Source organism: Lutra lutra, chromosome 4 (genome assembly GCF_902655055.1).
Source record: "Lutra lutra chromosome 4, mLutLut1.2, whole genome shotgun sequence".
NCBI classification, from domain to species: domain Eukaryota; kingdom Metazoa; phylum Chordata; class Mammalia; order Carnivora; family Mustelidae; genus Lutra; species Lutra lutra.
This window is the reverse complement of record NC_062281.1, coordinates 160,846,455-160,869,899: the sequence shown is the minus strand read 5'-3', so window position 1 is coordinate 160,869,899 and position 23,445 is coordinate 160,846,455. Positions and strand designations below refer to the sequence as shown.

At 44.4% G+C, this 23,445-nt stretch overlaps 3 protein-coding genes across 7 annotated transcripts in view; 1 reads left to right on the top strand and 2 right to left on the bottom strand.

Moving 5' to 3' along the window:
• ATPAF1 (ATP synthase mitochondrial F1 complex assembly factor 1) overlaps nucleotides 1-6,457 on the bottom strand; it is a 31,130-nt gene extending 24,673 nt beyond the window's left edge. The window contains exons 1-2 of one of the 2 annotated variants that reach the window (XM_047724111.1): nucleotides 6,019-6,457; nucleotides 2,599-2,707 (exon numbers count right to left, since the gene is read on the bottom strand). In XM_047724111.1, coding sequence (XP_047580067.1) covers nucleotides 2,599-2,707; nucleotides 6,019-6,341 — 432 coding nt within the window. In that variant the 5' untranslated portion in view covers nucleotides 6,342-6,457. The remainder of the gene's footprint in view (nucleotides 1-2,598; nucleotides 2,708-6,018) is intronic. The other variant, XM_047724110.1, reaches the window with a different exon arrangement.
• A 4,048-nt stretch (nucleotides 6,458-10,505) lies between these two features.
• TEX38 (testis expressed 38) lies at nucleotides 10,506-11,963 on the top strand. Of its 2 annotated transcripts, none has more exons than XM_047724113.1 (2): nucleotides 10,506-10,527; nucleotides 11,243-11,963. In XM_047724113.1, exons 1-2 carry the CDS (start codon nucleotides 10,524-10,526, stop codon nucleotides 11,833-11,835), a joined length of 597 nt encoding a protein of 198 aa, XP_047580069.1. In that variant the 5' UTR covers nucleotides 10,506-10,523; the 3' UTR covers nucleotides 11,836-11,963. The 2 variants fall into 2 exon arrangements, with proteins under 2 accessions (XP_047580069.1, XP_047580070.1); XM_047724114.1 differs by having other exon boundaries at nucleotides 10,525-10,618.
• A 2,191-nt stretch (nucleotides 11,964-14,154) lies between these two features.
• The window catches only part of EFCAB14 (EF-hand calcium binding domain 14), a 38,134-nt gene continuing 28,843 nt past the window's right edge, over nucleotides 14,155-23,445 (bottom strand). For all 3 annotated transcript variants that reach the window (XM_047724108.1, XM_047724109.1, XM_047724107.1), the window contains 3 exons: nucleotides 21,790-21,901; nucleotides 20,656-20,781; nucleotides 14,155-17,602 (listed from right to left, as the gene is read on the bottom strand). In XM_047724108.1, the coding sequence (XP_047580064.1) occupies nucleotides 17,427-17,602; nucleotides 20,656-20,781; nucleotides 21,790-21,901 (414 nt within the window). In that variant the 3' untranslated portion in view covers nucleotides 14,155-17,426. The remainder of the gene's footprint in view (nucleotides 17,603-20,655; nucleotides 20,782-21,789; nucleotides 21,902-23,445) is intronic.

Here is a 23,445-nt window from a genome sequence, read left to right as displayed (position 1 = left end):
ATGATGCCAACTAAATAATAGCACAATACTGTCATATCACCTCAATTTTAAGACAATTCTGGAGATGTTAAAATGTAAAAAAAAAAAAGTGGGTTTTAGAACCAATGAAATATGGTAATTAAAATTATAGTTGAAGGTATGTGCCGAAAGCCCTAAGAACACTTAATAAAGCATTTATCTTTTTAAAAATTTTATTTACTTATTAGAGAGCACATAAGCAGGGGGAGTGCCAGAGGGAGAGGGAGAAGCAGACTCCCCACTGAGCAGGAAGCCTGACTTGGGGCTCAATCCTGGGACTCTGGGATCATGACCTGAGCCAAAAGTGTTTCAGACGCTTTAACCAACTAGCTACCCAGCGTCCCTTAATAAAACATTTAAATGGGTACTTTACTACGTCCATGTAGATGCTTTGGAAATCCATGTGGCCAACTTTTCTGTTATCACAATAGTTCACTGGATGAGGACATTTGTATTTGTGAGCGGGTAAGCAGTGCCAGGAGCTGCAATCTTGTAAAGGAATTCCACATAGTGAAGAATTTTCCCTCACTCTGCTCTTTTCAGTGTCTAGCCAGATGTCCTCATAAGTGAAAAACCTTTTTATAATTACCTGGGTCTAGACTCTAACCTCTGTTTTGCTTTTCCTTTTTTCTTCTTTAACATGGCTTTAATAAACACCCGAGTTTTTTACAATCACAACTACTATATAACCTAAAAGGTTGCATATTGTGAAATCTCATGAGGATCACTGATAACACCACTCACAGTTTGGGAGTTTTGAAAAGTAGTAACACAATACCCCTATACCAGTCAGCATTTGCTGCTTACGTATTCATGGTGATTTCACATACAGGTAAGAGCCTCTGATGACTGCATTAAGTTTCACAGCATAATTGTGCTCAAGAATTTATATACTAAAGTTCACTCATAAAAATTTCATTTATATTACTCATTCATTATAGAAATTTCATATGATCTACCAAATAAGTATTTTATTTAAAAGTTCTTTCCTTGGGACCTCTGGGTGGCTCAGTTGGTAAAGCATCTGACTCGGTTTCAGCTCAGGTCATGACCTATGGGTCGTGAGTTCGAGCCACGCATGAGCCCTACATCAGGGCTCCATGCTCAGCAGGGAGTCTGCTTAAAGATTCTCTCTCTCTGCCCTTCCCTCCATTCTTACCTGTGCTCAATCATGCACACTCTCTTGCACACTCAGGCACACTCTCTCTCAAATAAATAAATAAATCTTAAAAAAAAAGTTTTTGAGGTGCCTGGATGGCTCAGTTCGTTAAGTATCTGACTTTGGCTCAGGTCATTATCTTGTGGTCCTGGCATCAAGCCCTCTGTCAGGTTAGGGGGGAATGCTGGGTCTCATGTGGTAGGGAGCCAATGACTCAGAGCAAAGAAAAGGCTTTGTGAGTGGAGTCATTAGCCCCCTTTATCTAGCTAAATAAGAAAGACAGTAAGTCATTATTTACCCAAGAGTTGCCATACTTTAAGGTAAATCTGGACTTATGTTTGCATCTTATCATCATGAAAGTGAATTTCTATGCCTTTTTACAAAAGAGGGCAAAGAGCTTTCCCATGTCATATTCAAAGTCTATAATACAGTAATATTCCAAGAGCTACTGATTTGTAACCTTGGCACTATAAGTGTTTACCACAGGAAATTACGTTTCTTAAAATATTTGTAATAGAGACTTGTTTGTTCACATAAGGTTGTAAACTATGTTTGTGATAGGAGGTTGAATTTGCTCCCCAACCTTATAATGATTAACCCAGTGACTTGCTTTTGTTCTCATGAACTCAACCAGTAATTAAAAGACTGAGTGGATTCTCTTAAAATTTAGAATACTCAAGGCAAAAAAGTTACTGTCCAAATTAAACAAACATCTTTCATTCTAAAACACAATGCAGAATCCCACTTTTCCACTGTATGTTATTTCAGGCCCAAACAGCCCACACCTGGATTATTGCATATCCTTCCTGGTGTCAGCCTTTCCAACTCCAATTTGTTCTGTGTACCACCCTAGGTTAGTACTTTTCAAATCACAGGTTGTGAAATCAATTTCCTGGATTGTGGCCAAAGTTTTTTTAAAAGAAAAAAGAAGTGCACTGCATGTAATAAAAATAAGCATTGCTTTGTAATAGCTCTGCTTCAGTTATAATTACACACATGTATATACTGAACTGCAGTGTAAAACAGATTTCTTACTGCAGATCACTTCGTTTGAAAAGCACTGTATTAGATTTCAACATGCTTCCTCCCGGCTTTGATTCTTGTTTATGGCGAGTAGCTATTAAGCACTTTTTTGTCTGGAGCTCCAGAGCCCCCTTGCCATGTGTGCTTTGCCTTAACCATTCTACCAAACCCGCCAGGAGCATGGACTGTCATTTTCATCCCTCTGTACCTCTACCATGACCACAGTACTTTGCCAGAAAGAGGAGGATACCATTTATGGTTGGAGACTGAGCTGTGTAGAGAGAGGCTACATTCAGTTCATCCAGCTGACCCATCAGTGAGCCCACTCCCAGGATAGGGTTGGGGATGGGGGTGTAGCACACTGGGGAGCCAATACCACAAAGAGGAGCAGGTCTTACCTTCTGTTCTACACATTTGATAAAGTCACCTTGCCTGGAGTGCCCCACTGGCTGCTTCCGAAACTCAATGCGCTTTTCCAGTCGGGATTCAAAAGCAGCTGGGTCAGACCTGATTAAAGGTAAACCAAAAGTGAAAATGTTTGGGACTTTTTGAATTTAGAAATAACAAAGTATCATGTTGCATCTCAGAGAGATACAAGTATCCTCAAGAGAGATACAAGTATCCTGAAGTATCCTCAGAGAGAGAGGACACAAGCATTCAAAGACTGAAGGATTTGCCTATAAATCAAGAAAGTGGAAAAATAAATCCAGTTATTTAATTATTGTTAACCTTCAAGGGGCCTGCATAACATTCTTCTCCTGCAGGTTACTTCTTAGAAGATGTAAACCTTGGTCCCTCAGGTACTAATACTCTGGGTACTTGGAATTCAAATCCTCAAGACGGGAAGGGGACTCTGAAATCATCTCGCTTGGTCATCCTACTCAGGCAGAAATCCAGTAGCCTAGCTGGTGTCAAGCTTTTACATGAACACATCTAGCTCTAGACATCTTCTTCAGCCCATGCAAAGGTTAAGCATCTGTTTATTTAGATGCAGGTAATTTAGAGGCATTTTGTAGGAAAAGATTTAGCACCTGAGTTTCTCCCTGACTCTCTCTCCAAAGAACCGGCTCCTGCAAATGAAACATTAGAACTGGTCCTTTATGTCAAAACAAAGCTGGTCTTCCGGCCCAAGTCCAGGTCGGGGCTGCCATCCTTGTTAAGAATTCTTCAGGCTGGGGCGCCTGGGTGGCTCAGAGGGTTAAAGCCTCTGCCTTCGGCTCAGGTCATGATCTCAGGGTCCTGGGATCGAGCCCCGCATCGGGCTCTCTGCTCAGTGGGGAGCCTGCTTCCCTTCCTCTCTCTCTGCCTGCTTCTCTCCCTACTTGTGATCTCTGTCTGTCAGATGAATAAATAAAATCTTAAAAAAAAAAAAAGAATTCTTCAGGCTGTGTAGCCAACGATGTGATATTTGGCACTGTACACTTTGGTGAAGACATCATACAGGGATTACAGCTTCTGGGCCATGAGACCTGTAGTGTCATAGGTGCAGTCTGCAGGATCCAAGGACATCCTGATCACTTCTCTGGTGGAGTGATTCCTGGTCAAGGCATTGTATGGGGCCCCTCTTTCATAAAAATCAGTTCCAGAAGTGACAGTGAACACTATGCCGTTCATGCCATTACATGGGCAGATCTTCTTCCTTCCCTCCACAGCAGGCCAGCAACTCAGTGCAGTCACTCCAGGGGTCCTATCCCGTGGGGTGTGGCACCTGCTGGGGCTGCAAATGCCAGGACCAGGGTTAGTGCTGCAAGCATCCACAGTCAAACCTGGCCTGCCATGGTGAGTGGATAGAGAGTGAGGGGTGGCCTAGGCACTGGAGTCTGTGCATTCCCACCTTGGACATCTTTTATTATTAAAATGTTCTGAGCTTAAATCTATTCATCTATATCTTTCATACTCAAGAACAAGAAAAAATGTCTAATCCCTTTTATCTGAGTACTTGGAAATTGCTATTATGACACCCCTGAAAGTTTTCTGTAAGTTAAATTTCCTTAGTTCTTTTGGCCCTTCTTCATACAAGTGATTTGTGAGTATTTCCTCACTGTGAACCTGCTCTTTGGACACCCTCCAATTTGTCCACACTCTAGATACAGTGGGCCTGCAGCTAGATCAAATATTCCCAATTCACCAATGCAAAGTGTGATGCAAAAATCCAGATACTGGGCTGAAGGGGTGAAGAGGGCATACAGCCTTGTCCTGCTATTGGCTCACACCAAACTTGTGGCTGGTGCTCCAAGGGCCCAGGTTTTAGTGAATGTAGAGAGACTGACAGATGCTACAGCATGAAAACCTTGTGTCGAACACTAAGGAATATGGACATTATCTAGAGTCACTGAGGGTGCTTTGGGATGCTCACTCTTTGAGACAGCAGTGTGTGAAAATATTGATGGGAATGATCTGGTGGGGAAGGAGAATAAAACCAGCCATTCATTGGTTCATGAGTAGGAATGAGTGGGAACTGTGAAGTATCCAGAGTATAAGTAGACAACTCTCCTAAGATGTAGCCTGTGAAAGGGATCAATGAGAAAAGGCCGGAGGGGAATGTAGGTCAACAAAAGGTTTTAAAGAAGAGAAATCCTTGGGGCGCCTAGGTGGCTCAGTGGGTTGAGCCTCTGCCTTCGGCTCAAGTTATGATCTCAGGGTCCTGGGCTCGAGCCCCAAATCAGACTCTTTGCTCAGCGGGGAGCCTGCTTCCCCATCTCCCTCTGCCTACTTGTCATCTCTATATCTCTGTCAAGTAAATAAGTAAAATCTTAAAAAAAAAAAAAAAAAGAAAGAAGAGAAATCCTTGAGTATATTTGAATGCTGCTGGAAAGAGGGCAAAAATATTCATTCCTTTATTCTGTCAGTTTTTTCAAAAAGGGAGGAAGGTCACCACAGCAGCAGTGAGATGGACTGGGGTGGAAGAGGGGAAGACTAGCTAGAGGATGACTGTAAGAGTCCAGAAGATGATGGAGAAGTACATTCAGGCCATGGAAGTAGAGATGAGACAGAACTCAAGGAAGTTACGGTATGCAGTTTTTGGTTTCCTTTCTAAGACAACTGCTTGCCTACCCTGCCGGATTCTCTTCAAAGCCACTCTAATTTTCACCTTTCATTTTCTTCACCTCTTTCCACTTTAACTCTTAAGACCCTCTCTTGGTCCCCTTGTACCTACCTCAAGCCTCTTGATCTCCAAGTCCTTTCATCTGGAAGCTGAGGAGTAGTGTTAGAAACCCTGGATTCCAAATCAGATGAATCCCAAGGAGCTGTGTGACCTCTGGCAGGTCTTTGCTGCAGATTCTGTTTCTCCCTCTCAATGAGAGGGTTCAATGGATGATCTGTGACTCCATAAATCTTTGATGCCTTGCTCTCTCCCCCAACCTCCTTTCCTTGTATTCAGGGCTGTAGCGAGAAGTTTAGGAACCCGAGCTCTAGGCCAGGCCTCAGTGACTCAATATGTGACCTTGAGCAAGTCAAGTCCCTTCTCTAGAAGGCTCTACGTTCCCATTTCTATAATCAGGGCAGGTCTCTTGGAACCGTCTACCTCATTAAGGCTGACACAGGACTCCACCTCAGCGTTTTGAGAACTAGAGCACAGACAACTCGGGGAAGAGCCAGGACTTTGCGGAGACTCTCATTTCTGGGACTAGCTGTGTGATGTTAGCAAGTCATCCTGCTTCTCTGAGCCCACAGACAGACACATCACCCACAGAGTGCGGACAGTAACGGAGCCTGCTTCGCAAGGCTGTTCTAAGCACTGAAGGCGTGGGGTCCACCAGAAACGGGGGTCGCGCGCCGCCCCTCCCCGCCCGCCGCTGGCCGGCCGGGGTCCGCACCTGCGCAGCTGCTGGATCTTGTCTCGGTACCGGTCGTAGAAGGGGTTGGCTTCGAGCTCGGCTCTGACCCCGCTGCCGTCGGCGCCCCCCGCGGGGCCGCCCGAGCCGCGGCGCACCGGGAACACGCGCAGCTGCGCGGGGGACACGAGCCCCAGGCCTAGGGCGCGGGTGCGCACGGCGCACAGCCCCCGGTACAGACCAGCCACCTGCAACACGGCCGGGCCCGCACCACCTGCCGCGGCCATGGCAGCCATGGCCGCCCCCACCTCCTCCTCCTCCTCCCGCGCGTCGGCCTCAGTCCGCGGCCAGCGCGCCTGCTCCATCGCGCTCCGGGTCCGCCGGGCCCCTGTTCCGGCACCGAAGTTCCGCGCGCGCAAGGTTCCGGGCCCCCCGGGGCGGAGAGGCGGGGGCTCGGGGCTAGCGGCTTGGCCACCGGCTCGGCGGGCGGCTCGCGATGCCTCCGCTTGTCTCCTCCCCTCCCCCGCCCCAAGTCCGCCCCGATCCACGCCCTCCAGCTCGGATCCAGCAGTCTCCGCGCTCCCTCTCCTCCGGAAAAGCGGCTCAGATCTGCTGCCTTGCAGATTCTCTTGACATTCGCCGGCAGTAGTTGTCTGTCCTTCAGCATCCAAACCCCTTTCCTCAACTATAATAACAGTAGCAGCTTCTCTTTCCTGGGTGTTTCTTTGTGCAGGACACCATCTGCTTCATATCCTGTGAGGCAGGCCTTTTCTGTTTTTTTTTTTTTTGTTTGTTTGTTTGTTTGTTTTTTACAGATGCAGAAACTGAGGCTGAGAGTCGTTAAGAGACTTGCCCAAGTTCTACCCAAGGACTGAACTCTTTGCAAGATGCCAGCTGCCTCCAAAGCCTTGTCTCCCTCTGCCTTGACCTCAAGCCAAACCTCTCCAAAGAGACACCTGTGTCTGTCTCTAACAAGTATTGATTTGGGCTGTTTTTGATCCTTGTAATGCTCTTTTTCCCCCTCTCTGTTGACCCAATACCACCATCTTCTTCATCCCCTTGAACCAAGTGGTAGTTCCTGGGGTCAGACACAGTGACATCAACATCTCTGTATCTTTCTCCCAGGACAGGGCCAGGCCTGGAGCAAGCCCACTACAATGGCAGGATCAGTTTGCCTTTTCGGAAGTCCTTCCTGTCTGAGTCTTACCTTGTAGAAACCCCTCATGAATGGTGGACTCCTCCCGGGCAGGAACAGAGCGCCTTCGACTTTTCTCAGTCCAGCCTGCACTCATAGAGATTGGCCCTAGGCCCTGGCCTGTAGTAGTGTGGTGGACTCGAGATTAGTAAGTCCTTCGAGTGTGCTGACCTAGACCTGCCTGAGGATCCTTGCACTGGCTGATGATCCCTCTGCTTGGATCTGCATGTGGCGGCCTCATCATTGATGGCTCAGTTCATAGGTTGGCACCTCAAAGGAACTTTTCTTGATCCATGCTGTCCCTTTATATTCTTTATCCCATTACCTCATTTTATTTTCTTTGTAGTCGTTATGACATAGTAGTTATGATTAGGTATTTATTTCCTTGATTACTACTAATTCATGGATCTTACATTCTAGAAGGATGAAAGACAAAAAACAAAACAGCTGACCCTTGAACAGCACCGGATTGAGTTGCAGGGGTCCACTTACATGTGGATTTTTTACAACACTGTAAATGTGTTTTCTCTTATGATTTCCTTAACATTTTTCTTTTCTCTATCTTACTTCATTTGTAAGAATACTTATTTTGTTGTAAGAATATGACATATGGGGGCAACTGGGTGGCTCTGTCGGTTGAGCTCCGACTCTTGATTTTGGCTCAGGCCATGATCTCAGGTGCACCCCCCACCCCATGCTCAGCATGCAGTCTGAGTCTCTTGCCCTCTGCCCCTCCCCCCCGCTTGTGTACATGGGCTCTCTCAAAATAAATCTAAAAAAAAGAGTACAGTATATTATATAATACACGTACAAAATAGGTGTTAATCAACAGCTTGTGTTATTGGTAAGATTTCTGGTCAAAAGTAGGCTATTAGTTAAATTTGGGGGAGTCAAAAGTTGCACATGGATTTTCAACTGTGCGGGGATCATAGTCCCTAATCCCCATGTTGTTCCAGGGTCAATTGTAAGGTTAGGTGATGATATAAGCTATGCAGGAAAACAAAGCAGGTTGAGAGAGAGAGAGAGAGAGAGAGAGAGATAAGGGGATGCTTGAGCAGGATGCGGATGGAAATGAGGGAATCATCTGTCTGGCTATCTGGGAGAAGGGCCTTCCAGACTGAGGACACAGCAAGTGCATAGGCCTTGATGCAGGAGCGTGCTTGTCCTGCTTGTGGGATAGCAAGGAGGTTCTTACGTGAAGAGGTATGGGGAGGGGCAGTTAGAGCACTCTGGGCCCTGTAGACCTTGGTTAAGGACTTTGGTTTTTATTCTAAGATGGAAAGTCACTGTAGGCTTTGAGCAGAGAAGTAACATGCTCTACTTTTATTTTTTTAATTTACTTTTTTAAAGGATCATTCTGGCTGCTGGCAAAATACAGAACATGGAGGGAGGCGGGGGCAAGGATGGAAGCTCTCCCAAAGGTGACCAATTTGTCCTAGTTTACCTGACTTCCCTGGTTTTAGCATTGAAAATCCTATGTCCTGGAAACCTCCTCAGTTCCAGGCAAAGTGGGATGGCTGCTCACCCTACGGGGAGACCAGTACTCCAGGTGGTGGAGGGTGGTGGGTAGAATGCAGTGATAGTGATGGGAAAGGGGTCACGTTCTGGATGCGTGTTGAAGGTAAGACCTAATGATTGTGGAACGGAGTGAATGTGGCTATGAGGAATTGAAAGGAGTCAAGGGTGACTTACAGGCTTTTGGCCTGAACAACTGGAAGGACAGAGTTGCCATTTACAGACAGGAGAAGGCTGAGATAGGTTTTGGAGGATGGCTGATCGGGAGTTTGGTTTGGGGTGTGTTCCTTTGAGATAACTTAATAGACTTAATCCCCTTAATGGTAGGCCTGTCAGCCAGGCTGTTAGGTGAAGGAGTCCAAAGTCTGGAGGAGCAGTTTGGGCTGGAGATAGAAAGTGTGAGTTGTCAGTACTTATGTAATATTTAAAGCCATGAGTCTGGAGGTGATCATTGACAGAATGAATGTAGACAGAGGGTAGAGGATCCAGTCCTGGGGCATGCTGGCATTTAGAAATCAGAGAAAAGAAAGATCAAAGAGACTGAAAAGCAGGAGCCAGTGAGCTAAGAGAGCTGAGCTTAAGCGGAACCTGGAGGGAAATCAGAGCTGAATAGTGCCCCGAGTCCCATGCTGGAGGACTAGAAAGGGGGAAGTAATTAAGTGGTCCCACTAGCTGGGCTAGGCCCAGGGGTGCAACCTCAGGGAGGGGGACTTGGACTTCATTAAGGCGAGGCTTTCTAACTGAGCTGCTCCAGGAGGCGTGGCAAGTCTCCAACTCGGTTGAGTCCTTGCGAGGCTGACTGCTGGGTAGGGGACATCTACCTCCAGGGCTCAAGCATCTGACAGGAACTGCCCTTTGAACTGGAGAAGATGGGATTCAGGGAAGCCAACAGAAATGACTGTGACAGAGTTGGGGGACTGAGCTGGGGCTTGAAGGATAAGTAGGTATTCAGTCCGGGGGAAGTGGGGAGGGCACTCCTGAGTGGAGAAGCAGTGCGAGCAGAGCTCCAGAGATGTGAAGAGGCTGAGTCTTTTTTCAAGAGTCTGGTCTGGTCAGTAGGCAAGGTGTGTGAAGGATAGGGAGGATGATGAGGCTGGAAAGAGATGTAGGGCTGGATGGTGGGGAGTTCCTACAGGGCCTGATGCCCAGGAAACACTTGCTGAAGGAAGGTAACTAAACAAAAGAGATTGTAAGAGCCAAGGATGGAGGCACTGATCACTTAGTATCCTTGAGCAGGTTTTCTCCTGCAACTTGGTTATAGAAGTCTTGAAGGCGGGGCGCCTGGGTGGCTCAGTTGGTTAAGCATCTGCCTTTGGCTCAGGTCATGATCTCAGGGGCCTGGGATAGAGCCCCGCATCAGGCTCCTTGCTCAATGGGGGAGGCTGTTTCTCCCTCTGCCTGCCACTCCCCGTTTGTGCTCTCAAATAAAATCTTTAAAAAAAAAAAAAAAAAAAAAAAAAAAGGTCTTGAAGGCAAGGCTGCCCAAAGCTGTGTGTGCTCCCTGCCCCACTCCTCCACTGGTGACAGGTAGCCATCAACTGTTTCTTAAAGCCCAGAAACATGGATAGACCCCTGAAACACCTGGGGGCTCTTTCCTGGGGGCTTCTCTGTGGGCTCATCATAAGAGGTGGAGGGCAGACTGTTCAGTGGGTGTGTCATTCCCCGGCAGTAGAGACACACTAGGCCTATGAGACATCATTGGATAGAGTCCCTTGCTTCCATTAACCCAAGACTTCACAAGCCCTGCCCCTAGAATGTTTACTGCTCAGAATACAGTGACCTCACCTTTAGGGAACAATGGGACTAAGTATTCCAGGGCCTTCTATTGGCAGGGCAGATGGGTAGGTGAGCTCCCTCTCCCCAGAGCTATCAGCTGGGTACCAAGGCTTGACCTTATGGATTCCCAGCAGGAGGACCTGAGCCTCCCTGGTGGTAAATGCCCTTCTAGTCCCTGCCTCTTGCCTTGTGCCCTTAGCAAGGGGCACTCAGGGAAGAGCTTTTACTTGGATGGGGGGGTAGCCCATATGGAGGAGTGCTAAGCAGTTAAGATATACTTTCCTCTAGAAAACTAGGGATTGAGGGCAGAGATTATGTTTCTCTACTGAACCGGGGGTGGAGGGGCAGGGTACAATGAATACCCTAGAACCATCACAGTTGAATGGGTAAGGAGTATGGTGGAATGGGATGGGACACTGGTGTTCCCCATCACCTCTAGACTTACTTCCTTGATGGGCTTTACCTTTAATAAGTCTTCTACATCAGATGGATTGGATGGGTCCAGGGTTGGGAACAAGAGGCTTGACCAAGTCTGGGCGGGTCATGCCCCCTCTAGACCTAGCTTTCTTGATCTGTAAAGGGCTAACAGTGGCCTGAAATCATAGCACTGACTGAATAAGAGAATGATGAGACAAGCCAATGAGGAGGGAAGGGAGGAATGGAGAGAGTGGTTGAGTGGATGGGATAACTGATGACTGGGTTAGGGAGAGGCTTAAGAAATAGCTCAGGTTCCAAGTTAGAGTTATCAGCCCACTTGCCTCTTTTTTTTTCTTGCCTTAGTGTGGGTCTCACTGTACTTTGGCTTCCTGGGGCTGTGTTCTGTCGTAACCGGTGGCTGCATTCTCTTTCTGCACTGGAGGAAGAACTTGCGGCGGGAAGAGCGCGCCCAGGAGTGGGTGGAGGTGATGAGAGCTGCCACATTCACCTACAGCCCGCTGTTGTACTGGATCAACAAGCGTCGACATTATGGCATGAACACAGCCATTAACACAGGCCCTCCCCCTACTGTCACCAAGACTGAGACTGAGGTCCAGAATGCAGATCCTCTGTGGGAGCTGGACATCCCCGAGAGCAGGAGCTCTGCTGCCCAAGACAGCAGCCCCAAGCCGGAGGTCCCCACCCTGCTACAACCTCCGCTGCAGCCCCTACCTTCCTCCATGCTGCCATCCCACACCAGTGACCCAGTTCCGATTCCCATCTTTCAGGAGGTACCCTTTGCTCCTTCCCTGTGCAACCTGCCCCCAATGCTGAATCACTCAGTCTCCTACCCTTTGGACACCTGTCCTGAAAGGAATGTCCATTTCCATTCCCTCCCCACTATGGCCCATGGAGACCACTGCTTCAGTACCAAGCCTCTCGCTTCAGAATTATAGTCTCCTCTCCAGGGTGGGAGCTGGAGGGACCGGGGGCAGGGCAGGAAAATACAGCTAATCCCAGGGAGGTGGGATTGACACAGAGGCCAGAGCCCATCTGGATGTCACATTATGAAAGACTGAAAAAAGCCCAAGGCTCCCTTGTGTCTCATTTGTCGTTAGGAGGGCAATGTCCTTCCCCTGTTTGATGGGGGCACTTTGCAAAACAGCTTAAGGTCGTAAATGGGAACTGGAGGGTTGGCTGTGGGGAGAGACACCAACTCAATACACATGAGTTCACCATCCCTCTGTTCAGTATTTAAGACCAAAAAACGTATGCCAGACTGTGGGCCAGGTATCCAGTGGTACTGCTGTTCTGTGGGACATTAAGCACAGCTGCCACCAGAGAGCGAGCTGCTGGGGGTGCGTGAGTGATGGCAATTCATAGTGGCCGTGTCACATGTAAAACAAGTCACTGTGACATCCAGGAGCCATGCTGCATTGCTGGCTGAATCACATTCTTTATTAATATTGATGATGCACTGAGTTCTTTTACGGTTGTCTCCACATCATGTCTAATACAAGAAAACTGCCAAATGGACCTCACAATCCTCCACTTATAAAAGAGTTTCCAAGGGCATACTGTTTTCATGTTGCAGAGTTAGGTCTCAAATTCACATCTGCCCGGCATCAAGTTCTTGGTCTTCTCAGCATACACCATAGTGTCCCTTCCCTGATGAAAAGTCCTGTTAGAAAACACGTGGCAAATGATTGTGTTTGTGTGTGTGCACATGCACATCTGAAGGGCATAATGAACTTGGTCCATGGATTGGCTTAGGGGAAGGGCTGGTTATTGAACCCTTCAAAATTACACACAAAAGGTATTTAAACAAAACAAAAAAAATCTCAAAGGGGTCCATGGACCTTCCAAAAGTTAACATCCACACTATATGGAGATATTTTTGTGCATTTTGCAAACAATCCTAAAAGGAGAGACAAAGAGAATACTGGTTATTTGGTCCCACTTTAAAGATAAGCAAGCCCAGGGGCGACTGGGTGGCTCAATTGTATCCCTTCAGCTCAGGTCATTATCCTAGGGTCCTGGGCTGGAGACCCCTCATCAGGCTCCCTGCTCAGTGGGAAGCCTTCTTCTTCCTCTCCCTCTGCTGCTCCCCCTACTTGTGCGCTCTCTCTCTCAAATATTAAATAAAACCTTAAAAAAAAAAAAAAAAAAAGAGCCCAGATCCATCCCCAGGAGATAAATTTTCCCCTTCACTTTGGGAATGAGGAAGTCATCTGACCATATTTGTAAATGACTTAAGCTTTATGTTGTCTTCCTTGAAGGGAAAGGCCACCCTGACCGGGTATGTTTGCTTATGTGTGTATGATCCTAGAACACCAGCAAACTTGTAGAGTTAATTTTTCTTATTCTTTTTTCTGTGTGTGAAAAAGTCCCAGCCCCTATATGACCATTCTCTTGGAATGGGTTTCACACACCCGCCCCCACCCGGTATAAAAAGGCAACGGAACATTCCTTGTCAACACACTCTTCTACTGAATCTTTTTTTTTTTTTAAGATTTTATTTATTTATTTGACAGACAGAGATCACAAGTAGGCAGAGAGGCAGGCAGAGAGAGAGAGGAGAAAGCAGGCTCCCCGCCGAGCAGAGAGCCCGATGCGGGGCTCGATCCCAGGACTCTGGGACCATGACCTGAGCTGAAGGCAGAGGCTTTAACCCAGGCATCTGAGCCACCCAGGCACCCCTCTTCTACTGAATCTTAAAAAACAAACAAAAACATCTCCAAGAAGCAAACAAAATAAAACAAAAAAACCAACAAACCCTCAACCAGCCAACCAAACAAACATAAAAAAGCCCCAAAACACAAAACAATGAAGACCCAAGTGGAGCTTGGCTGATACAGAGAGAGGAAGGGACTCCCTCCCCACTTAACCCACCCCCTCCAACCCTGAAGATGCCCAAGCAGCAGCCTTCTCTTCTTCAGGCTAGATGCTGCAGTTTTTTGTTTTTTTAAAGATTTTATTTGCCAGAGAAAGAGGGAGGAAGCAGCATAGGGGAAGCAGGCTTGCTGCTGAGCAAGAAGCCTGATGTGGGACTTGATCCCAGGACCCTGGAATCATGATCTGACTTGAAGGCAGAGGCTTAACCAACTGAGCCATCCAGGCGCCCCTAGATGCTGCAGTTCTTAAGGCAGATTCTTCACCATCTGTTCTTGCTTTAAAAAGGAGAGTCTATAAAAATAGGGATCAAAGTAGATTCTTGTTTTCTTAGTAATTGAAGGTATGGCGGGGGAGAGGGGAACCATTAGTCACAGACACAGTGGGAGAAAAAGGAAATGTTTTATTTAGATAAATTAAAATAGCTGTATTACTGATATGAAATAAGCAAAGCTCAAGTCACAGACACCTTGAATTCACTCTCCACAAAGAACCAAAATTGCTCAGACATTACCAAAATAGCTCCGCTAAAGCAAAGTAGATTTACATTTCTTAATATGAGAAAACAACAAGGTAGGTTAGGTTCGTATAACAAACAATACACACTCTATATAAGTCTCAGGAATACCCAAATGTGTTCTGGTTTGGAAACGAAAGAAGGGACCACATCTAGCTGGTGTTGGTAAGTAAGCCAATGAGGTGTGTAGCAAACAAAACTGTCACTAAAAACAACTCAACAGCAGCCCATTATGAGTATGAGCCCATCACAGTCAAAGTCTTCAACTGTGACCGGCAAGACCAGCAGTGGCAGGTGGGAGCATCGGAGTTCCATCCAGCAAAGCAATTTAAAATGAGGAAATGGCCGCAGGTGTAGGGTGTCCTGTCCTAAGTGCCAGGTCCCTCTCTGCCCTTAAGAGGACGCTACCTTTTCCCCTAAGTCAGGTTCTCTACTCCTTTGACTCTTCTCTTCCTAGAAGACCTTTTTGGTCCTCTGATTTCTAGGGAGGCTCTCCAAGTAAACATTATCCCAGAGAGTACAGGCAAAAAAAAAAAAAAAAAAAAAAGGACTGAGAAGCCATGCTTTGGGTCACTTAGGAAAGCAGCAGGAGGAGCTGCCAGGGTGAAAAGGTGAAAGTATTTAAAACAAACTCCAAAACCCAATCTTCCTCTCAGAGCTGAGACATGAGGCAAAGAGGCTTGAGTACAGCTCAAGTCACAGGTTAGGGAAGTTAAGACAACTTCCAAAGAAAACTCCCAAATTGTCACTGAAGAATAGGTTCGTCAAACTCTTTATGCCAATGAATCTCCTCAACCTGGAACAAGAGTTCCAGATGCCCTCGTTCTGCCTGGAAGCTAGGGCAGTGGCACGGCAAGGATATTCACAGTCTGAGAGTGTGGCCAGAACACCTCTGCCAAAGGCGACAGGAAGTCCAGCGGGCTTCAGGACCATGCGAGCCAGATGAGCTCGAGGTGGGGGTGAACAGCTGAGAAACTGAAAAACCAAACTGAATTCTCCAGGTGGAGCTATCTGATACAAAAGAAAAGTACAGACCACAAAGAGTTAAGGGGTCCTCAGAGTATCTGCCTATGAATAAGAAACTAAAATGGACAAGCTACATTACCCTCAAGTATATTTCATATAAATCAGTTCTCAAAAAAATACCTTCCAGGTACAGACATACTATTTATGGTACAGTATATACAAATATAGCAGTATAATTCAATTTATTGCTAGAATTTTATTTGGTTGTTACAAAATCTGTAAGGGTATATATATTTAAAAGGGGAGGGGGTGTTCATGGAAGGCAGCCAGAAGAAAAAGAGTTGTCTTCAAGTTACCTAAAGTGCCAGGCTAATTTTATGCTATATTTTAACCTTTCTAAGAAAGAGAAAGAGCTCAATAGGAAAAAAAAAAAAAAAAAAAAAAATTTTTTTTTTTTTTTAAAGAAACACAAGCCATTGTGAGGTAAGCAGACACATTCATGGGAAAAGACTTCATCTTGCTTTAACTAAATGTTCATCCTTTCAGAAAAAAAAAATCAAAATTAGTCAACACTAAACTGAACACCACATAAAGAAAAAACCAGCCCTTAAATGTTTGAAGGTGCTCAATGGCATCCCTGGGTAACAGGGCAACTTGGATGAAGTTAAAATGGAAACGAGCTCTACTAAAGAAGTCTGTGCCATGAAAGCTCTAGTGTCTCCCTGACTTGGTCTACAGAACAGTTAAGTTCCACAAAGTTCTTCCTTTTGTGTTGCCCAAGGCCTGTTTCTAAGAACAGCACACACACACACACACACACACACACAGGTGACAAGGAGATGTGGTTCCTTCCAGTCTGGGGACCTTTTGTACCAGACCCATGGAAGTATTCAAAGGGAAGGGTATTGCACATGCTTGTTATGAGATTTGAAAAAACTTGCTACCATCATGTGATGCCCCTTGCTTGATACTGTTCGGCATCCTCTGGACAGAATGCCTCTAGCTCCTTGAGCTGACAACTGTAAGGGAACCTGACCTGATTTCATGTGCTGCATTTCACAGCAGAGCCCACAGAAGAACATGCAAAGTTCTTCTTGGTAAGCCTCTAGGCGAAATGTCAAGGGGTTTCCTGGGTTACAATGAGGGGCAAAGATATCCCCTAAAGCCCCACCTGGGTAGCCAGGTGGAGACAGTGAGTGGAGGAGCACAGACCTGCCATTCAGAATGGAGGCTGGGCCAGAGGTGGCAGCCAGCTACAGCTGAGAGAGGTTGAGTGGGTGGGTGGGGGAAGACAACGTAGCTCATTCAGTGGGGAAAATGCAGCTCCCCACTGCAGAACTGCTTATGCTCATAAACCCTGAAATAGGATCAAAAGTGAGAAAAACCCCCAACAAGACTTGTCTGGTTCACAGGTTGGGATCAGCTGAGGGTACAGCAACAAAGAGCCAGACTCTTACTTTCCTGAGCCTGGAGGCAGCACAGTCCTGACAGGGTCACCTCCCCATATCTGGTCCTCCAGCTTCCAGGCCAAACCCCACAGCAGCACCTGAAGGAGGTACCTTAAGGAGACATGGACATAGTTTTAGCTGTTACCACATTAGTGATTTTTAATTAACAAGTCATTTGTTCACAGCCTGTTTCAAGCCATTCTACTGACGTCCCACAAAATATGCACAATTCTTTCTTTCATTTTAAATATTTACAAACAGAAAAGGTCTAGCTTTTAAAAGAAAGACATTTTCTGAGTCTGTATAAAGTGCAGCTAATTTAAGGCAAATTTATGTGAAATATAAAAGGTGGCTTAGTCTCACTATATACACATTTTCCAGTTTTAAAAGAGGAGGTCTCCTTCCCTAAAAAAAAAAAAATTTAAAAAGGAAAGAGAAAAGAAAAAGAGGGCCTGACTTTTTTTTCCTGGCAATTTTGAAATTAAGATCTTATTGGCATTAGGAAATCATAGATTGCTGAATATCATATAGGTAAAATGGCCTTTTTTAAAAAAATAACTTTTCTTTATAGCTTTTCAAAGAAGTTAAAAGGTGGCAATGTGTCTGCTACAGTAGTCTGGAGGACTGGAGGATCGATGGGTAAGTAAAAGGGTTGTTTGTGTTAGGTGAGTAGATGTTAGGTAGTCCTGGGTATATACCCATTTCTAAAATATGCCTGATGAGGCTAGACACCTAAAGCTACCCTTAGCTCCAGGAAAGAGTATCTTCCATCGTCATCAGAATCAAATGCTCTCAAAGTCTCTAGTTCCGGCACACTAGAACCTAAGGAGTTCCTGATTTCCTGGTAGGTCAGCTTCCCATCCATGTCCTGGCCAGTCTTGTGGAATAAATCCTGAAGATCTGTTAAAAAGGAATTACAAAAAAATGTTTATGTCTATACATATAGCTAAATTTACACAACAGTTTAAAAAGTAGTCTCAGTTGAATGCAAAGCACTAAAAGCTATTTTGCGGACTTTGTTTCCAAAAGGTAAGGCTTACTATCTCACTGAATCAGATGAATTCTTGACCCTTTAAGAATGAGAGGAACAGGGACACCTGGGTGGCTTAGTCGGTTAAGCGCCTGCCTTCGGCTCAGGTCCCTGGGATGGAGCCCCACATCAGGCTCCTTGCTCAGTGGGGAGCCTGCTTCTTCCTCTGCCTGTTCTGCCTGCTGCTCTCCACGCTTCAGCCCTCTCTCTGACAAATAAGTAAATAAAATCTTTTAAAAGAGAACAAGAGGAACACTGGAACTATCCTTCCAAAATAGAAGCAGTGACAGATAATCACAGAGAGAAATGAATGGGCTGGCATTCTCTCTGTCCACGGCTTTCCTTTTAGATTTGCCAGATTCTATTCTTCTGCTAAATGGGTAAAAAGGACTGGAGAAGCCTTAAAAGCTAATGATAGGAGCTGAGCCTGTAAAACAAACTATGGCATACTGTTAGTCAAAACAGGGTTATCATATGACCCAGCAATTCCATTCCTAGGTATATACACAAAAGAAATGAAAACATATCCCCACATCAACACTTGTACATGAATGTTCAGAGCTGCATTATTCCTACTAGCTAAAAAGTAGAAACAATCCACATGTCCATCAACTGATGAATGGATAAAATGTAGTATATCCATACGATGGAATATTATTTCGTCATATAATGGAATGAAACACTGCTACAGGCCACAACATGGGTGGACCCTGAAAACATTATGCTAAGGGAAAGAAGCATGTTGAAAGAAGCATGGATACGAGGCTATGGATCATATGATTCCAATTATATGAAATACCCAGAACAGGCAAACCCAAATTTTGGTTGAAGGATTAGTGGTTGCCAGGGGCTAGTGGGTGGGAGAGTAGGGAGTGACGATTTAATGTTTAATGCATATAGGATTTCTTTCCAGGATGATAAAAAATGTTCTGGAATTAGATGGTGGTGATGGTTGTACAACATGTGAATATACTAAAAACTGTGAATTATTTAAAAGGGTGATTACTATGGTATGTGAATTCTATCTCAATTAAAAAGAAAAGGCAGAGGACTACAGATCTTTTCGAAGTGATACATACAGTATATATAAAGCATCAGGCACCTGTGTGCTATTTCTCTCTCTCCCAGCTGAGAGAGAGTAGTATCACCCGTTGATCTGTAGCTTCTTTCAGATTTCGAAGATATTATTTGAGCCAACAAACAAGACTGGACAGTTTCTATCAATAGTCTCTTCTGGTATTTTCTCCAAGGCCTCATAATGAACACTTAGGAAGGCCGATTACTTACATAATATTTTAAAAGGACTTGATTATGTCCCCACAGAATGACTGACTTAATAGATTTAGTCTCTAATACTAGAAGATAGTCATGAGGCTTCTGTTTCTTTAGAATTCTTCCCTAAACCCTTCTCCTCTTTTCATTTAGTCAACCCCACACCTAGATTCTATAGGCCTCCTGCTGTTTGGTACTTAGGAAGAATGGAAATGGCCTGGGGGGATGAGGTGGTGAGCTTTTGAAGAAGGTCCTGCTTTCAGTCCTGAGACAGATCCAGAGAAGCGGCAGGAAAATCTCAAAAGCTCCGAAAGCCAGAAAAAGCAGGTGGGACTGCCTGCCACCAAGTGGCTAGCTGGAAAATGTTTTTTGTGTATATGGGGCATGAGCTTATAAAATTGGTAGTAGTAGTCAAATAAAAATCTTATTGCTGCTTTGGGTCATTTCAAAAGTATAGTCATCCAAAGTACATAATGCCTATGTTAGAGATTGAAGTACAAGTGTTAAGATGGCTATTTCTTAATCTGCTCTAACAGTATCTCTTCCATTCATTCTCATCAATTCTTGATGTAATAAACAGCAAGTGGGAGGAGATACTTGTATTGAAAAATAAACAATTTAACACTCTCCTGTCTCCCCAGAAAATATAGAGAAAAAAAAAACTGGGGATAAGGGGAAAAAGTAATTGCATTTATATGGCAATATAAATGAAAGTCTTCTATGCTTTAAGCATTAATTATAGACTGTAGATAATTCGTTCACTTAACAAATACGTGTACCAGGCACTATGCTAGAGGCTGGGAGTAAAGTTAATTTTCTATCTTCCCAGGAAATTACATGCCAACAGAGTGACATGTGCTAAACAGGGGTAAATATAAAATATTCTAAGAGGGCATACACGGGAAGCACCTAATCCACTCCTAGGAGGTAAGATAATGTTTCCTGGTGGAAGGACACCTAAGTTAAGGTGGAGAGCCCAGCAAAGGTAGGGGGTGGGAATGGGTGATTTTATAGGCAGTTGGCGAATGCAAGATCAGGAGACTCAGCAGCACAATGAAGGACAGCACATACGCTGCTGGAGGCAAGGTAGACTCGTTTACTGCGAATCATCTCCTTCCTACTAATATTTATCTTTCTGATTTTCAGCCAAAGGACCCTCATTTTTGGAAGGCCTTAGCAAACAGGGTCAACTTGCACTTCGCTAATCTCACAGTGTTGTGGTTGCCTGTTTGCCTTCTCCACTAAACTCACATCCTTGAGGAGAGTGAGATCGTATCTTAAACTGTATCTTCAGTGCTGATCACTGGGTCTAATTAGGCATTCATTGAAGGAATGAAGGCTCTCTAATGCACTGGTTAAGAGTGCAAACTTCGGTGTCAGACTGTCTCCGTGTAAATTCTGCCTCAGTCCATTGTGTGCTCTGTGGACTTAGGCAGTCTTCCTATTGAGAAAAATGGGTGTAACACATGAAAATACTTATGTTCCCAGGATTGTTAACGGGATTATATGATGTGGCACAGTATATCAAATATCTGGCTCACAGGAAGTACTCAGTCAATGTCAGATAGGATTCTTTTTCTTATAAGTTAAAAAAATTATGAAGTTTTAGCTTTGAACATTTTCCCTATTACTCCATGGTATAAAAATTTACCTTCAATGCTAGAAATTCCTGGAAGGGCAATAGGTCTTAGCTGCTCAGCTTTCTCAGTTTGACCTCCAAGAGACTGTGGAAATTTTGGCGACGCCGACGGCTTTGATGTGAAACTCTGTATTTGCTCTGTAACAAACATACCGCTGTAGCATCATCAAATCTGACACTATATTAAATGAATTCTGAAGGTTACTTTTTAGGGCAATTGCGTGTGTACTTAATTTAAGAGAAATAGTTGAGAATTAAGTAGCACAGTGACTACATGAAGCTCAAGGCATGGACTGAGATACGTTGTATGGACAAGTGAAGATCAATCAGTATCATATAACATTAGGTTTAAGCTGTGGGAAGCCCATGGGAAACTCTTACAGTACAAGTTAGCATTTATAGGTTGACGTGCTGAGTTCAAGCTGCAAGTGAGAACAGCACTGGATATTTCATATCCCAGGAGCCATACCATAAGCCTGATCTGGGGTATGTGCCACCAGATCAGCTGGTGTGGAAAGAGGGCTTTCATACGATTATGCAATGTGATGTTAGAACAAGGCCTCCCATTGTAGTGTCCCCCATCCAAAAGAGAGTAAGAGAGGTTGAATGCTTTCCCCCAAATGAAAAAGTATTTGCGGGGAGTGGGGGTCAAGGCCAACCCAGTCCAGTTACATCCTTGGGGCTAATATTGATTGCGTATGTCCCTACCTAGAGCCAAGGGCCTTTCCAACTATGGTCCTACTTATCATTATTTGTTAATGGTTTTTCGGAAGGACTAATATTCATTTTTAAGTAAATTTTATGCACTTAGAGTAATGAAAAGACTCCGTAAACAACATTTAGGCCTGGTTTAATATACGCTATGACAGTTACATTTTTGCCTATAATTGGATGCAGACAGCATGGAGAAGTCTATTTCAAGCTAAACATTACCCATTCTTTCCTTAATAGACTGGAATACAAATCATGTACAGAATGGGCTTTTTCTAAATGAAACCAAAGTGTATCAGCTTCATGTCGATGCACTCAGGCATCATTCCCTCAGTTTGATCGGTCCTGCTACAACACCTTTCCCCACTCCCTGTGTGGGAGGCAAGCTGCCCAAGCCTGCATAAAATATTTAGAAGCCAGCCCTGAGTATCTCACCTTTGTCAGCAGTGTCTGAAGGCCTGTTGCTCTCAGGTTTGTTTGTGAGAGCACTGATCAGCTGCAGTTTCTCTCTTAGCTTGGATACTTGAGAATCTGAACTATCTTCTTTCTGCCCAAAATAAAGATCACAAAAGGCTTAAGGTGGAAATAAGACCTTATCTGATTCTTCATTACATTCCCAGAGCCTATTTAGCATGTAGTGCTTGACTTCCAGTATGTTCCCTACTAAAAGTAATAAAAGAATAAATCAACAAATACTAGAGACACCTTTGGTACTCAGAGTTGATAAGGGCCTAGCAGGATTTGAGGCTAGACCATTAAGGGGAACATTATGCGACAGATGACCTGGTTCACTGTGAACATTTGGCTGATGGGAGAAGGCATGCATGTGTCAGCAGTAAAGGAAATGTACCCTTGCTCAGTGGCCATGCAACACCCATTTCCTAAATGAGTAGATATTATTTTCTAGGAACTATTTCACACTAAATAATTTTCCTGATATCTTACTTTACCTTGTGACTAGACAAATTTAGGAACAGCATTACACTCTTATCACCTTAAGAAAAAAAAACAACCAATCCTGGCTTTTCCTTCTCTCCCCCCACAGTGAGGATTCAACTGGTGGCAGGAACTGCTGAAAACACACAAAAGGAACTGCGAAATTCCCAATTCACTGATTTACTTACATCTTTTTAAAAAGTTTCTTCTCTATGCCCTTTCTCATTCCCAGGATGATCCAAGTGGCATATAAGAAATACATTTAATTGTTGTTTTTTTTTTAAAAAAAGAGAGAAGTCTGGTTTTATGAGGCTTAGGCTTTTTAAACTGCTCAGTCTAGTGTGAAACGTCCTGATCTTATATTCAATTAGACCACTGACTTATTACATGTTTCTTTCATTTAATTATTTCTCTCTGATCTTTATTTCTACTCTCATAACTACTATAGAGAAGACCACTCTTGGTTTATTAAGGAGCTAATATATGGGCACAGGTGACTAAAGCTAGGTACTAAATACTTGAATTACAAAGCAATTAGAGAGGAATTACATCCAGTTGGGATGCCTAGGTGAGGGATGCTTAGGACAAAGGGACCAACACACTGGGATGACAGTTTAAAACACAAAGAGTCTGAAAACAAAACCAGGAAATTTAGGCAAAAAATGTATAAGAGCTACATATGATTCTGAGGTTTACTATTAAAATCTGGACTGTTGCTGATATCATTATGAATCTCCAGCAATAACCACCTGTTACTTTTTGTGCTCAACATTTATATATGGATCTTTGGTTTTTCTTGTCATTCCCCAGGTGGATTATTTTTATTTATTTTTGTGCAGAAGCAGTTAGAAAATTCAACAAAAGCCTAGCTCACAAAGCATTAAAATCTTAATATATCTAGACTATATGAAACAGTTAAAGAAGAATGAATATAGATGGAAAGTATTACATTGAAAACTGCCTGTACTATGGTTCATTTCCAAGTGCATTTCCTCTGAACCTCATATCCTTGAGCTCCTCACATACAATGGGCATCTCAGATGGTATTTTAGTCACTCAGCCACAATCTTCCTGGCTTTCACTTTATCCTAGTCCATATCTTATAATATTAACACTCTAATCACAGAGAATGTTGCAAATAAACTTTCTTTCCCG

What these genes read in the sequence shown, in the direction of transcription:
- TEX38 (XM_047724114.1), top strand. Translation starts at nt 10,582, where the DNA reads ATGGATTCCCAGCAGGAGGACCTGAGCCTCCCTGGTG. An exon ending in GGACCTGAGCCTCCCTGGTG is followed by an intron (nt 10,619 to 11,242) that starts GTAAATGCCCTT and finishes TTCTTGCCTTAG; the next exon opens with TGTGGGTCTCACTGTACTTT.